Below are 15,590 nucleotides of genomic sequence, written 5' to 3' on the forward strand. Positions count from 1 at the left end.
ACTTTAGACCAGAACCCCATTCCCTAAGTAGTGCACTACTTTAGACCAGAACCCCATGGCAACCCCATTCCCTAAGTAGTGCACTATTTTAGACCAGAACCCCATGTGCACTACCCCATTCCCTAAGTAGTGCACTACTTTAGACCAGAACATTCCCTAAGGTGCACTACTTTAGGAACCCCATTCCCTAAGTGTGATTTGAGACCAGAACCCCATTCCCTAAGCCAGAGTGATGTTTTAGACCAGAACCCCATTCCGTAGGTCCAGAACCCCAACCCCAAACACAGGAAGGAGAGACAAGACAGCACTGACCAGAAATTCCCTACAAAACAAAAAAGTCCCCAGAAAAAGTACTATTTTAAAAACCCCATGCTTTGTAGTGCACTACTTTAAAAGAACCCCAAAAACTACTTTAGACTAAACCCCATGTCTCACTAAGGAACCCCATGGTGCACTACTTTAGACCAGAACCCCATTCCCTAAGTAGTGCACTACTTTAGACCAGAACCCCATTCCCTAAGTAGTGCACTACTTTAGACCAGAACCCCATGTAGTGCACTACTTTAGACCAGAACCCCATGGCAACCCCATTCCCTATTCCCAGAACCCCATAAGTAGTGCACTACTTTAGACCAGAACCCCATGGCAACCCCATTCCCTAAGTAGTGCACTACTTTAGACCAGAACCCCATGGCAACCCCATTCCCTAAGTAGTGCACTACTTTAGACCAGAACCCCATGGCAACCCCATTCCCTAAGTAGTGCACTACTTTAGACCAGAACCCCATTCCCTAAGTAGTGCAACCCCCATTCCCTAAGTAGTGCACTACTTTAGACCATGAACCCCATGGCAACCCAGAACCCCATGGCAACCCCATTCCCTAAGTAGTGCACTACTTTAGACCAGAACCCCATTCAACCCCATTCCCTAAGTAGTGCACTACTTTAGACCAGAACCCCATGGCAACCCCCAGAACCCCATTCCCTAAGTAGTGCACTACTTTAGACCAGAACCCCATTCAACCTAAGTAGTGCACTACTTTAGACCAGAACCCCATGGCAACCCCATTCCCTAAGTAGTGCACTACTTTAGACCAGAACCCCATGGCAACCCCATTCCCTAAGTAGTGCACTACTTTAGACCAGAACCCCATGGCAACCCCATTCCCTAAGTAGTGCACTCCCTAAGTAGTGCACTACTTTAGACCAGAACCCCATTCCCTAAGTAGTGCACTACTTTAGACCAGAACCCCATGGCAACCCCATTCCCTAAGTAGTGCACTACTTTAGACCAGAACCCCATTCCCTAAGTAGTGCACTACTTTAGACCAGAACCCCATGGCAACCCTAAGTAGTGCACTACTTTTGAACTAAGCTTATTTTTTTTTATATTTTTTTTACAAAACAAAAAGTCCCCTGAAAAAACTATTTTAAAAAGGGGCCAAAAACTTAATGTCTCAAAGGAACCCTATGCAGTGCACTAAACAGGGATTAATTTGGTGCACATATCCCTAAGTAGTGCACTACTTTAGACCAGAACCCCATTCCCTAAGTTGTCCCAGAACCCCATGACATCAGACAAAGACCCCCCCCCTAAGGTCATGTCATTCCCTAAGTAGTGCAATGTTGCGAACCCCATTCCCTAAGTAGTGCACTACTTTAGACCAGAACCCTATGGCACCCGTTGTTTTAGACCAGAACCCCATTCCCTAAGTAGTGCACTACTTTAGACCCCCCCCCTAATTACCACGAACACAGGGCAACTCAAGAACAAAGGGTGCACTGCTTTAGACCAGAACCCCATTCCCTAAGTAGGATGGAGTAGTGCACTACTTTAGACCAGAACCCTATGGCAACCCCATTCCCTAAGTTCACTACTTTAGACCAGAACCCCATTCCCTAAGTAGTGCACTACTTGTGACCCTATAGGATTTTTTTTAAGGCTATGGGCTCTGGTTATTTTTTTTTATATTTTTTTTACAAAAAAACAAGTAGTGCACTAAACAGGGATTAATTTGGGACATATCCGAGAATAGGTCCCCGACATCAGACAAAGACCCCCCCCCATGTCACGGAATGTTGGCTGGAGGGTTTGGGGGAAAAGGGGAGATGGAGGTGATAGCAGTGACCCTAGGGGCAACTAAAAAGTAGTGCACTATATAGAGAATAGGGTGCCACTAGGTTGGCTGGAGGGTTTGGGGGGAAAAGGGGAGACAGGTGATAGCAGTAAGGGGCAACAAAAGGCCAAAGAGGGAGATCTCAGATATGGAGGGGTGTGGGGGTCAGATATTGAGAGGTCTCAGATATCGAGGGGTGTGTGGGACGGGGGAGGGACACTCAATCGTCTTCATCCTCATCTTCAGGATCCCTCTTCCTCTTCTCTCCTTTCACAGGAGAGTCATCCTCTTCTGGAGAGAGAACATTTAGATACGTTGTTCATTTTGGGGACCCATGTTTGCCTGTGTACCAAATGGCCCCTTATTCCATATGTAGTGCACTACCATGACCAGATAGGGAATAGGGTGCCATTTGGTACACAGCCTTCGTGTATGCAAGTACATAGCCAAATTAAAATATTTCAACAGAAGTTTGGAAACCAAAATGACACTAGAGGACACTTGGGATTGTGTATAACGCTACTAACCGTTGTCTTCGTCTTCGTCGTCTTCATCGTCGTCTTCGTCATCGTCGTCGTCAACATCTCCGTTCACCTCCCCATCCTAGAGAGAGAAAAAAACAGTTCGTACAACGGACAGCAGTGTAGTATCAGGGTTAAGCTAGCGCCCCCAGTGTAGTATCAGGGTCAAGCTAGCGGCCCCCAGTGTAGTATCAGGGTTAAGCTAGCGCCCCCAGTGTACTATCAGGGTTAAGCTAGCGCCCCCAGTGTACTATCAGGGTTAAGCTAGCGCCCCCAGTGTACTATCAGGGTTAAGCTAGCGCCCCCAGTGTACTATCAGGGTTAAGCTAGCGCCCCCAGTGTACTATCAGGGTTAAGCTAGCGCCCCAGTGTACTATCAGGGTTAAGCTAGCGCCCCCAGTGTACTATCAGGGTTAAGCTAGCGCCCCCAGTGTAGTATCAGGGTTAAGCTAGCGCCCCCAGTGTACTATCAGGGTTAAGCTAGCGCCCCCAGTGTAGTATCAGGGTTAAGCTAGCGCCCCCAGTGTACTATCAGGGTTAAGCTAGCGCCCCCAGTGTAGTATCAGGGTTAAGCTAGCGCCCCAGTGTACTATCAGGGTTAAGCTAGCGCCCCCAGTGTACTATCAGGGTTAAGCTAGCGCCCCCAGTGTAGTATCAGGGTTAAGCTAGCGCCCCCAGTGTAGTATCAGGGTTAAGCTAGCGCCCCCAGTGTACTATCAGGGTTAAGCTAGCGCCCCCAGTGTACTATCAGGGTTAAGCTAGCGCCCCCAGTGTAGTATCAGGGTTAAGCTAGCGCCCCCAGTGTAGTATCAGGGTTAAGCTAGCGCCCCCAGTGTAGTATCAGGGTTAAGCTAGCGCCTCCAGTGTAGTATTGATAACCAGGTGGCACCAGAGCCTGTACTTAATTCAATGTTTTGAATTCGGACTGGGTAAAATGGCCAACATCTGTCTCATAATATTTCTCCAAAATCTTTTTTGACAGTATGATGCCATTTTACGTATTTCAAGTGTGCCAAGTTGTTCCTGTTGATACAGTTGACTCCAGCACCTTCTCAAAAAAATAAAAATCTGCTTTGGGTGTACGGTACATTCTGCCCATTATTCTACATGTTCCTGAATATTAAAACAACATATAAAAACATTACGTGTTGCTCCCATGTTTCATAAGTGAAAAAATAAAATTAAAATAAAAAAAAGTCTCAAATTTTGTGCACAAATGTATTTGCATCCGGGTTAGTGAGCATTTCTCCTTTACCAAGATAATCCATCCAACTCAGTAAAATGGTTGAAATTGTTCTATTTATATTTTTTGTTCAGTATAAATATGCTTTACTAGTAGTTCATAACCCTAGGGTGGCAACAAACTAATAAAGGATTTAAAATTAAGTCTTCATTCTGATTGAAGTTGTATTGAACCGTATTAAACAAAAATTATTTCCAGAATTTTTATACATTTCCTGGACTTTAACCACTATTTCCACACTGTGCCATGCACAGCTGCATAATATGAATTGCTGGAATCTTGGAAATAATATGATTATTCAAATTTCATAGAACCTTGAATGCATTGTTGTTTGACAAATTAAGGGATAAATATTGACAGGGTAGGAACCAAAGTGTTGGTCAGTTTTTCCAGGTGACCCCAATTGGATGTTTACATTCCATGTTTTCTAACCTCACGTAGCTGCACAAAACATGCTTATCTTATCCAGGCCAACACTGTAGTGCCAGGCTGTATTAGCTAGCTGAGTTTGCTCTGACTCCTGGTACATTTAGCAAGCTAGCTAACGATTAGTGGCTAACACGATTTATTTTTAGCCACAACTTGCTACGGAAGCATGTCACCAACAGCTATCTGACCATTTAGAGTGAAAAGCAAGAAAGTGCTTGAGACTCTCCTTGAGTGACCGGGGGACGGGGCACGGAGAGACAGGGGCACGGAGAGACAGGGCCTAAAATGTATTAGTAAGAAGTAAAGCGATATATTGCCCAATTTCATGACTAGTCTTTTAACCAAAATATCAGAAGAAAGAAGATGGGTTTGAATACTCATACTACCCACACTCACCATACTATTAGTGAAGTGAATTGAGTATATAGCTTATTGGTCATAGTATGGATATAGTTAGTGTGCTTATTGGTCATAGTATGGATATAGTTAGTGTGCTTATTGGTCATAGTATGGATATAGTTAGTGTGCTTATTGGTCATAGTATAGATATAGTTAGTATGCTTATTGGTCATAGTATGGATATAGTTAGTGTGCTTATTGGTCATAGTATAGATATAGTATGGATATAGTTAGTGTGCTTATTGGTCATAGTATGGATATAGTTAGTGTGCTTATTGGTCATAGTATGGATATAGTTAGTGTGCTTATTGGTCATAGTATAGATATAGTTAGTGTGCTTATTGGTCATAGTATGGATATAGTTAGTGTGCTTATTGGTCATAGTATAGATATAGTTAGTGTGCTTATTGGTCATAGTATAGATATAGTTAGTATAGATATAGTTAGTATGCTTACTGGTCATAGTATGGATATAGTTAGTGTGCTTATTGGTCATAGTATGGATATAGTTAGTGTGCTTATTGGTCATAGTATGGATATAGTTAGTATGCAAAAAGTTCCCAGATGTCATACTAAATACAGCCAAAATATACACGCAGAGGACACCTAGTTCCATACTTCAGGGCCCATAATGCAATTCAGGAAATGGGCGTGGCTTCACATTGTTTTCAGATTTGAATAAAATGGCGGAAGACATGCAGCCCGAGAGGATACAAATTCACTGCTTTAACTATCTATGACAAACGCAAAAGAAATTTTAACAATGTAATAAAAAGCAATTTACTTTTCAAATAAATTACCTTAAAACGTTTTGTTGGCTGACAATTTGTTAGCCACGTTGTCCTTATGAACTGCATGTCATTACAGCAGTATGTTCCGGTATGTTAGTTGGCTACTTATACATCAAACTTGCCAGTATATTAATTTTGGGCCAACCAACTACCCAATGTTTATTCCCGTCATTCTTAAACGGTATAGTGTGCGTTCTCAATGGACATTTGGGGTTCTTTCGTAAATCCGTTCTGACCATCTACTCCTATTTCAGAGCACTCTCTCCCGAGTGTACCAGAGCGCACGATAATGCATTTATGGAGAGCTCAACACCAGTTGAATATGGCCGGTGTCAGTTAACATCGGCAAAAAAAAAAAAAATGTATGATTAAATTGGTGCCAGCTGCACAGTTAGTCACCAACGCTCTGGATAACATGATAACTGCCGAACCAGCTCTGCTAGGGCGAGTAAAATGGTCAAAATTAGAGGCCGACCGATTATTTTACAACGCCAATACTGATTATCGGAGAACCAAAAAAAAGCCGATAACAATTCAAAAGTCGGCAGATTTATAACTGACAATTACAACAAATGAATGAACACTTATAGCGCATAAATAAAATCGTATGCTAAACATGTAACATACGCGTATTCAACATGACATCTGTGTTCTTACCTCTCCACTCTCCCCACTGTCATCATCTTCCTCTGCAACGACCTCTTCGTCGTCGTCCTCCTCCTCTTCGTCCTCCTCCTCTTCAGACTCCCCCTCCTCCCCCTCTGTTCCACACGACAGAAACAACATTAGACCATCCCTCCTCTCTACAGACTCTCCCACTTCCCCCTACAGGACAGAAACAGTGTGATGCATCTGGCTAAAAAAAAGAAATCAACTGATTTTAAATCGAGGAAATTTGTTCCCAAATAAAGCATAGAGAGACGTGATCGTATCCTTTGAAATTATTGTTTTAGTCAAATACGGTCTCTGTTTGGGGCTCCTTCGCAGTTCATTTGCAGACTACAAATTATTATGATCTGGCCTCCTGACCATCTGCTCAAAAATAAATAAATATATTTAAAACAACCCCGAAGGCGGAATCTAGATAATCCCTGCCCTATATAGTGTAATCTGAACATCTTCATAGAGAGACATGATAAATAATGAATCTGCCAGATTCATAGAGACACTGGGGCCGCGTCCGTTTCTGCAGACCGAAACTAGCTAACTAACTACGACGTCCCCTTGGATGTTTTGCTCATTTGACAGTTGGTGTTTCTTTAAGAATTCAGGGAAGGGGATACCTAGTCAATTGCGAAACTAATTTTCCGTATTTAACCGAACCCCTCTGAATCAGAGAGAAGTGTGTGTGTTGGGGGGGGGGGGGGCTGCCTTAGGTCCCAGGGAGCAGTTGTTGTTGGGGGTTAAGTGCCTTGCTCAAGGGCAGAACGGCAGATTTGTCCCCCCCACCTTGCAGCCTCTCAAGTTTCAAACCAGCATCCTTTCGGTTACTGGCCCAACGCTCTTAACCAGCTACCTGCCACCCCACAAGATCCCTCTCGGGAAGTCTCACCTTCATCCTCTTCATCCTCGACCCCGTCTCCCTCGCCGTCGGAGTCGGAGGCCTCGCAGTCTTCGATATCGTAGCCATCCAGGTACGTGAGCTGCGGGAGGAGCTTGAAGATGCTCTCTCTGTAGTCTCCCAGGTTGGTGACCTCGCAGTTAAACAGGTCCAGGGACTTCAGTATGGGAAGCTTTTTCTAACGAGGGAGAGGTTATAACAGTGTTATTCCCAGCTATAACAGTCTCGTGTACAGTTATAAACAGGGGTATAAATAAAGTTATAAGGGTCACAGTTATAAGTCATATTAAGAGCTACGACAGTCTTATTCCAAGTTAAGTTAAGTTGGGGCGGCAGGGTAGCCTAGTGGTTAGAGCGTTGGACTAGTAACCGAAAGGTTGCAAGTTCGAATCCCCGCGCTGACAAGGTACAAATCTGTCGTTCTTCCCCATGAACAGGCAGTTAACCCACTGTTCCTAGGCCGTCATTGAAAATAAGAATTTGGTCTTAACTGACTTGCCTTGTTAAATAAAGGTGAAATAAATAAAATAACAAAAATAAGCGGTTATAACCGGTCATGTTCCCAGCTAGAACGGTGTCATTTAGGAACGGTTCCAACAACCACAAGTAGTCTTATTTAGGGATGCACGATATAAAAATCGGTGAACATATCGGAATCGGACGATATTGGCTAAAAATGCCACCGCCGGTAACGGCCATTTGACGAGTCAAAAAACAACAACAACACCATTTGCAAGCCAAGTGCCACCACTGTCAAAAATGCACAACAACATTTACATTACATTTACATTTAAGTCATTTAGCAACAACGAAAAAGTCTGCAAACACCGGCCACGAACGATGTGTTTACAATACCTCGTTGGTAATAAAGCATCACTTGTTTGGCCGCAACTCCTGGGCTAGCTAGCTAGCTTTAGCTTGGTGTCAAGCTAGCACCAATACAACCAGCCCGAAAACAATGACCAGTAGAAACTGCAGTCATTTTCATTATTCTTAGCAATGATTTAGGAATCCTTGTGAGTTACGTATTAGCTAGGTAGTCACTGGTTGTTTGCCTATTGAAATTGAACTTCAGTTCATGAAAATAAATAGCTAGCTAGCTAGCTACTTTGCCCAGTTGCCCAAAGCGAACGTTATAAGCAGAAACTAGCTGTATCTTGCGAGTGAGGCTCGAGCGGACCGGGTTGTGAAGCTAGCCACAATAAAGATTAGGCACAATAGTTGAATTTGCCTTCAAAATAAAAGTACCCTTGAAAGTGATGCAGAAGGTTACAATTGGTGGAATCACGCCATGTTTGAAAAGGTTGGAATGTGAAGCAATGAAATGAGTTTACGCAAATATTTGTGTTGCTCTTATTGCGGGACCAACCACCATTTATCAAATAAGAACTGTCTCAAATTAGGGTTATTTTAGATGACACCTAGCTATATAGTTAACTAGCTAGGATTCCCAGCTAGCTAACTATAGCTACTGAAACAGATGTTAGCTAGCTAACTAGCAAGCTAACTATAGCTACTGAAACAGATTGTTCTTCCCATAAACACATAGTAAAATGACATTGTTTGCATCTATGAGCTAGCCAGCGTTTTAAAATAATCAGCACTGTAGGAGAACGATACAACTTTACCAGCATCATAACATACGCATCGATGTATCGTTGTGACATGAAATAGGAGTGATGGTGTAATCAATGTGTAATTACTACTCCAAAAATAAAAAAAATAAAAAAAATTGAATGCTTTAAATGAATGTGACGTGCCAGTCATATTCAGGTCCTGATTGGTCAACAAGCTTATTTGGTATAGTGTTATTTGACACGCAAAGACCCAAATGTCGTTCCATAGTGTGAGACAGCCTGGTTGAGAATGAAACGGCCGAACAACGAAACAGCAAGTAAGTGAAAGAAATGGATTTGACTGGTCATGGGGGACATATGTCAATGACAACATAGTAACTGTTTTGGTCAGTGTGGTGTGTGTGTGTAACCTTTATTTAACCAGGCAAGCCAGTGAAGAATACACTCTTATTTACAACGATGGCTTTGCCCCGGCCAACGCTAGGCCAATTGTGCGCCGCCGCATGTAACTCCCAATCACAGCCGGATGTGATAGACCCTGGATTCGACCCAGGGACTGTAGTGACACCTCTTGCACTGATACGCAGTGCCTTAAATAGTTAAAAAGACACACGGCCGCAGCAGTTTAACTGTACCGGAAAGCTTAAAAGGACGCAACAAATGTTAATATCAGTCATCGGTATCGTTTTTTTTTTTTGAGAACTGAAAATATTGGATTCCCGGTTTCAGCCAAAATGTAATATCAGTAGTCATATTCAGTAACATTTAACACCGACCAGGGGTCGTATTCAGTAACATTTAACACTGACCAGGGGTCGTATTCAGTAACATTTAACACTGACCAGGGGTCGTATTCAGTAACATTTAACACTGACCAGGGGTCGTATTCAGTAACATTTAACACTGACCAGGGGTCGTATTCAGTAACATTTAACACTGACCAGGGGTCGTATTCAGTAACATTTAACACCCACCAGGGGTCGTATTCAGTAACAGTTCCAACACCCACCAGGGGTCGTATTCAGTAACAGTTCCAACACCCACCAGGGGTCGTATTCAGTAACAGTTCCAACACCGACCAGGGGTCGTATTCAGTAACAGTTCCAACACCCACCAGGGGTCGTATTCAGTAACAGTTCCAACACCCACCAGGGGTCGTATTCAGTAACAGTTCCAACACCCACCAGGGTAACAGTTCCAACACCCACCAGGGGTATTCAGTAACAGTTCCAACACCGACCAGGGGTCGTATTCAGTAACAGTTCCAACACCGACCAGGGGTCGTATTCAGTAACAGTTCCAACACCCACCAGGGGTCGTATTCAGTAACATTTAACACCGACCAGGGGTCGTATTCAGTAACATTTAACACCGACCAGGGGTCGTATTCAGTAACATTTAACACCGACCAGGGGTCGTATTCAGTAACATTTAACACCCACCAGTGGTTCCAGTGTGCTGATGTCCTTGAACTTGTTCCCAGAGAGGTTGAGGTGTGTGAGGTTGACCAGCCTCTCAGCCAGCACCTCCAGACCACCAGATATCCGGTTGTCACTCAGCTCCAACTACAGAAGAAATAGTCATGGTATTTATATTCAGTCTAGGGGGGGGGGGGACAGAAGAGTCTTGTTTGTGTCATGTGACATGGTGAAAAGCTACTCTTTGTTATGACTGTTAATTATGCATTTAACTGGTCTTAAAGGGAAAACATTATTACGATGATCTATGACAACGTACACTATGATATTATTACCCATCTTCCAACGGGACTAGTTTCTGGAGTATTTAAAATCACTGAAATGTTTTGCCGGATTAAACAAAGTTTAAAAGTCACACTAAACCAGCATGTAGCTGGTCTGAAGCCAAAAACAGCAAGTAAATTCCCTTGTTAAAAACATCCCCTGAATGCTGGTTTACAGTGATGGTTTCCCTTGTTTAAAACATCCCCTGCATGCTGGTTTACAGTGATGGTTTCCCTTGTTTAAAACATCCCCTGTATGCTGGTTTACAGTGATGGTTTCCCTTGTTTAAAACATCCCCTGCATGCTGGTTTACAGTGATGGTTTCCCTTGTTTAAAACATCCCCTGCATGCTGGTTTACAGTGATGGTTTCCTTGTTAAAAACATCCCCTGTATGCTGGTTTACAGTGATGGTTTGCCTTGTTAAAAACATCCCTTTCAACAATAGCTACATGCTTGTTTAGTGTGATGCTACCTTTCTCCAGTTTGGGTATGATTGATGTGACTATGGGGATGTATGGGCCCTGTTCAGGTGTAGTGCACTGTAAAATAAACAACGGTGCCAATTCGACCACAACCCTAGTCGTCATACCTTTTTTAATTTCCCCAGTTTGGGTATGTTTGAGACGTTGATGAGGCCGACATTGATGAGACTCAACAGTTCCAGGTTCTCAAACTCCTCCGTTATGCCCTCCATTTTCCCCTCGTTCGACCGACAGTTATCCAGGACAAGCTCCTGAACCTAAAAGAGAAGGACGGGGAGAGAAACAGGGAGTAGGAAAAAAAAGAGGGGGATGAATAAATGTTTATGAATTGTGTTTCAAATCTGTTTTATTTGGCACTTGAAAAGCAGCCATGTTTATAAGCAGAACTGTTTGTAAACTGTGTGCACGTGATGTATATAGCTGGTGAGGGGACTCGATTAACCTCCCCCGGGCTGGCGTGTTTTGCACTGGTGAAATGTGGTTGCTTTCGTTTTGGAACCGGGCCTTCCGGGCATGAGCCAAGTGGCCCGCTCAAAAGTCGGTTCAAAGCATGGGAGTCATGAGAAATATTGTGTGCACGTGCAAAAAATAATTGCTTTTTAGTTTATTAAAACAATTCAAATTCAAACTGCCTTCCCAATGCAAACTACACAGAAAACAGATTTTATGGAAAAGTGACGTACGTTTCTGGACGACGCACGATGTTGCTAACATGACCGAGCGGCGTAGATTATTGTTCTTTTCGAGAAAGGCGCATCTCCTCGCCGCTTTTGCCAGTTCAAGTCAACGGCTATAGTCCGGTGACCCAACCGAATCCCCCCCAATGTTACCTAGCCACCTAAAGTAGCCAGCAAAGTTACACGGGTCTTTAACCGGTCAAAGTGTATCCAAAACAGTTCGTGGCTGTGTACATTTACTGTCATTTCAAAATAAACTATTCGTAGCTATAACCGATTAAATAAAAAAAATAGTCGAATGATTCGCTTTCTAGTTAGCCGGCATGCTAGATACGCGCCCAACAAAGTTGAGTCCTATGCTAGCTAAAAATGGCTACAGCCAGGCTAGCTAAAAATGTCTACCGCTATGCTAGCTAAAAATGGCTACCGCCAGTCTAGCTAAAATTGGCTACCGCTATGCTAGCTAAAAATGGCTAACACTACGCTAGCTAAAAATGGCTACCGCTTTGCTAGCTAAAAATGGCTACCGCCAGTCTAGCTAAAATTGGCTACCGCTATGCTAGCTAAAAATGGCTAACACTACGCTAGCTAAAAATGGCTACCGCTTTGCTAGCTAAAAATGGCTACCGCTATGCTAGCTAAAAATGGCTACCGCTATGCTAGCTAAAAATGGCTACCGCTTTGCTAGCTAAAAATGGCTAACGCTATGTTCGCAATGATGTTGTGTGTGTTGGCCTTTACTTTGATAGTAAGGTTGATAGTTACAAAATATACATCTGTATTAAACAAAACAAAAAACTACAGCAGATGGCTGACAATATCTATAAAAAAAAACGTATTTTGTGTGATAGTAGTTAACCATTTTGTTAGCCATTTTCCTGTTTACCTCACGGGTCCGGTTTGACTTGTAAAGTGATTCAGCGAAGTTAACGTAGGCAGATAAATTAGCGCTCCTAAAAACGAATGCATCTAATGGCATTACCTAGTTAATTTACAATATACATAGTTATCTCATTAGAAATTGAGTTTGAGGAAACGTAGGAGGTAAAGAAAGTATATTACCAGCAGCAGGCTTTCAGAGGACCCCATGTGCTCGACATGACTTCCACACACAGTAAACTTTGGTGTCGCATGTTAACCTAAATCATATACTTACATCCGACGGCGTCCTATTTCTCAGTTCTAGGTGAATTCTCTTTTTCATGTCCATTTTCCCCCCCTCCTCTCTTATCTCTCGGATCTGGTTGGACCGTTTTCTTGGTTTCCACAGCCTTGCTCGCTACCGTTGATGATCTTGAAGCGAAAAGAGAGAGCTGCGTTCGTGGAAGTCAGAAAGTGGGTCAAATGCGAATGATCTGTTTGCGCGGAGTAAAAACCGCGGCGAAACTAAAATACTCAACAGTGCCCGGTGTGGCCGCGTTACCACACTACAGGCAACATGCATGACTTATTGACGAACTACGGATGCACCAAGCTTTGGGACCCAACATCTGTGATGGTAAAAGTCATGAATTGTCATACTTGGGTAAAAGTAGGAATAGCATAATAGAAAATGACTCAAGTAAAAGTGAAAGCCACCCAGTAAAATACTACTTGAGGAAAAGTATTCGGTTTAAAATATACGTAAGTATCAAAAGTAAATGCAAGTGCTAAAACATACTTCAGTATCAAAAGTAAAAGTATAAATAATTTCAAATTCATTATATTAAGCAAACCAGTCGGCACCATTTTTTTTTTTGTTTTTGTTTTTTTGATTGTGGATAGCCAGTGTCACACCAACTCTCAGACATAATTTACAAAGGAAGCATTTGTGTTTAGTGAGTCTGCCAGATTAGAGACAGTATTGATGACCAGGGATGTTCTCTTGATAAGTGCGCGATTTTGACCATTTTCTTGTCCTGCTAATCATTCAAAATCTAACGAGTACCTTTAGGTGCCAGGGAAAATGTATGGAGTAAAACGTAATTATTATTATTATTTTCTTTAGGAATGTAGTAAAGTAAAAGTTGTCCAAATATATAAATAATAAAGTAAATTACAGATACTATAAAAAAAACTACTTAAGTAGTCATTTAAAGTATTTTTTACTTAAATTTAAACTGCTGCCAATACACAGACTCACGATTTTGTGTCTCAAAACTAGATGCTGCTTATAGCTGAAAATAAGAACTTATAATACTTGTGATGCATTAAAAAGTACGACGGATAAACAAGCAAGTGTTTGTTTCTTGGCTATTTGGGAGAGAATTTTAGCGTTATTGTTATTACCACGGTATAAATTAAATCGAACATAATTCTAATTTCAAATTCTTCGTTGCCAGCAATGTTGACGCAATATCAGTTGTTACCACACGGTGGCACTGTTGTTGTCGCAATTGCATGGCTATGGACTCTTCTCAGGCCTTCAGTACCCGCAGTACAATAGCCTACTATGGAACTTTCTGGAGTTGGAACCATAGAATTACGAATTGGAACTATCTCCAGTTCTATGGTATGAAACTGTGATAGGAAACCATTTGGCTTTTGATGTTCCACGGGGTGCCAGTATTCTGATTTGGAATATTAACCAACACTGGAGTTCTATGCCATTTCTCCACACATTCAGCTTTTCAAGTGTCTTTCAGTGTGCATTACTGTACTGTTGTTTATTGCTGCTGCCGCTGTTTTAAAGCTGCAGTCCGTAATTCAAACAACATTTTGTGTGAGTGTAACAGTATAACTTTAGACCGTCCCCTCGCCCATACCCGGGTGCGAACCAGGGACCCTCTGCACACATCAACAACAGTCACCCTCAAAGCATCGTTATCCATCGCTCCACAAAAGCCGCGGCCCTTGCAGAGCAAGGGGAACTACTACTTCAATGTCTCAGAGCAAGTGACGTCACTGATTGAAACGCTATTTAGCACACCGCTAACTAAGCTAGCCGTTTCACATCCGTTACATGAGTTTAAGAGAGTCAGTAGAGATCCAATCCAGTTTTTGTGTCATAGTGTTTATTTGAACAAGTCACATAACTATATTGTATTCATCATCTCACAACAGACATCATTCAGATCATGGGCTGGTGGTCCAGCATAGGAGAGGAACAGCAACACCTCTCTATCCCACCCTCCCTCCTCTCTATCAAATCCTGATTGATACAACAGGCAGATGATACTGTACACACACACACACACACACACACACACACACACACACACACACACACACACACACACACACACACACACACACACACACACACACACACACACACACACACACACACACACACACACACACACACACACCACAACACACACGGGGTGGAAACCACAGAATTAGAATTCTAATTCTGGAATCCTAATTTATTCAAATTCTGTGGTGGAACACAAACCAACACAGGTAGATATTGTCTGTACAGTCCTCACTGAGGCTCAAATACCTCAGACAAATAAATAGTTCAATCAATTAAAAACAAGTCAAAACCATCACAGCAGGAAATCCTGGGTTAAAGTTCCTCCAAAATGTCCCCCCTATCTCCAACATAGTACACTACTGTCAACTAGTACTACAAAAAGAATAGGGAGAGATGACAGACCACTGGATTGCCTTGGACAAGCTGCAGCTATACTCCGTACCAGGTGTTCTACCGTACTTTCTTCACACTGAACACTCTTCGGGCTCGAATTTAAGTTGTGCTTCTAATAACACTGTTATTGTAAGGCCCTTTGGCCTATAGGTCTTCACTGTGTATTTGACCGTAAGGAAAGTACTGACACATACGGTAGGAAGGAGACAAAGGGATGCATTCCAAATAGCACAATATTCCCTATATAGTGCACTCCGTTTGACCAGGGCCCATTGGCATTATATTCCCTATATAGTGCACTCCGTTTGACCAGGGCCCATTGGCATTATATTCCCTATATAGTGCACTCCGTTTGACCAGGGCCCATTGGCATTATATTCCCTATATAGTGCACTACGTTTGACCAGGGCCCATTGGCATTATATTCCCTATATTGTGCACTACGTTTGACCAGGGCCCATTGGCATTATATTCCCTAT

At 42.7% G+C, this 15,590-nt stretch overlaps 1 protein-coding gene and 1 long non-coding RNA gene across 3 annotated transcripts; both read right to left on the bottom strand.

The window, feature by feature from the left end:
* Nucleotides 1-611: 611 nt before the first annotated feature.
* On the bottom strand, nucleotides 612-1,405 carry LOC135509887 (uncharacterized). The gene is made up of 3 exons (XR_010451004.1): nucleotides 1,238-1,405; nucleotides 1,025-1,184; nucleotides 612-791 (listed from the first exon to the last, which is right to left on the bottom strand). It is a non-coding gene; the product is annotated as an uncharacterized LOC135509887 (long non-coding RNA).
* An 876-nt stretch (nucleotides 1,406-2,281) lies between these two features.
* On the bottom strand, nucleotides 2,282-12,915 carry LOC135510214 (acidic leucine-rich nuclear phosphoprotein 32 family member B-like). 2 transcript variants are annotated; one of them, XM_064931008.1, is made up of 7 exons: nucleotides 12,697-12,915; nucleotides 10,971-11,120; nucleotides 10,081-10,203; nucleotides 7,053-7,239; nucleotides 6,158-6,261; nucleotides 2,645-2,720; nucleotides 2,282-2,408 (listed from the first exon to the last, which is right to left on the bottom strand). In XM_064931008.1, the coding sequence occupies exons 1-7, from the start codon at nucleotides 12,748-12,750 to the stop codon at nucleotides 2,338-2,340; spliced, it is 765 nt and encodes a 254-aa protein (XP_064787080.1). In that variant the 5' UTR covers nucleotides 12,751-12,915; the 3' UTR covers nucleotides 2,282-2,337. The 2 variants fall into 2 exon arrangements, with proteins under 2 accessions (XP_064787080.1, XP_064787081.1); XM_064931009.1 differs by lacking the exon at nucleotides 12,697-12,915 and adding an exon at nucleotides 12,603-12,665.
* Between the last annotated feature and the right edge of the window lie 2,675 nt (nucleotides 12,916-15,590).

This window comes from Oncorhynchus masou, chromosome 23 (genome assembly GCF_036934945.1).
Source record: "Oncorhynchus masou masou isolate Uvic2021 chromosome 23, UVic_Omas_1.1, whole genome shotgun sequence".
Classification (NCBI taxonomy): Eukaryota; Metazoa; Chordata; class Actinopteri; order Salmoniformes; family Salmonidae; genus Oncorhynchus; species Oncorhynchus masou.

Bases quoted from the DNA above. Each gene is read 5' to 3' on its own strand.
- LOC135510214 (XM_064931008.1), bottom strand. From the start codon at position 12,750: ATGGACATGAAAAAGAGAATTCACCTAGAACTGAGAAATAGGACGCCG. The intron at 7,240-10,080 runs GTGGGTGTTAAA...CTCCCTCGTTAG, and splicing joins TCAGCACACTGGAACCACTG to AAAAAGCTTCCCATACTGAA. The intron at 2,409-2,644 runs GTTAGTAGCGTT...TTCTCTCTCCAG, and splicing joins CGACGAAGACGAAGACAACG to AAGAGGATGACTCTCCTGTG.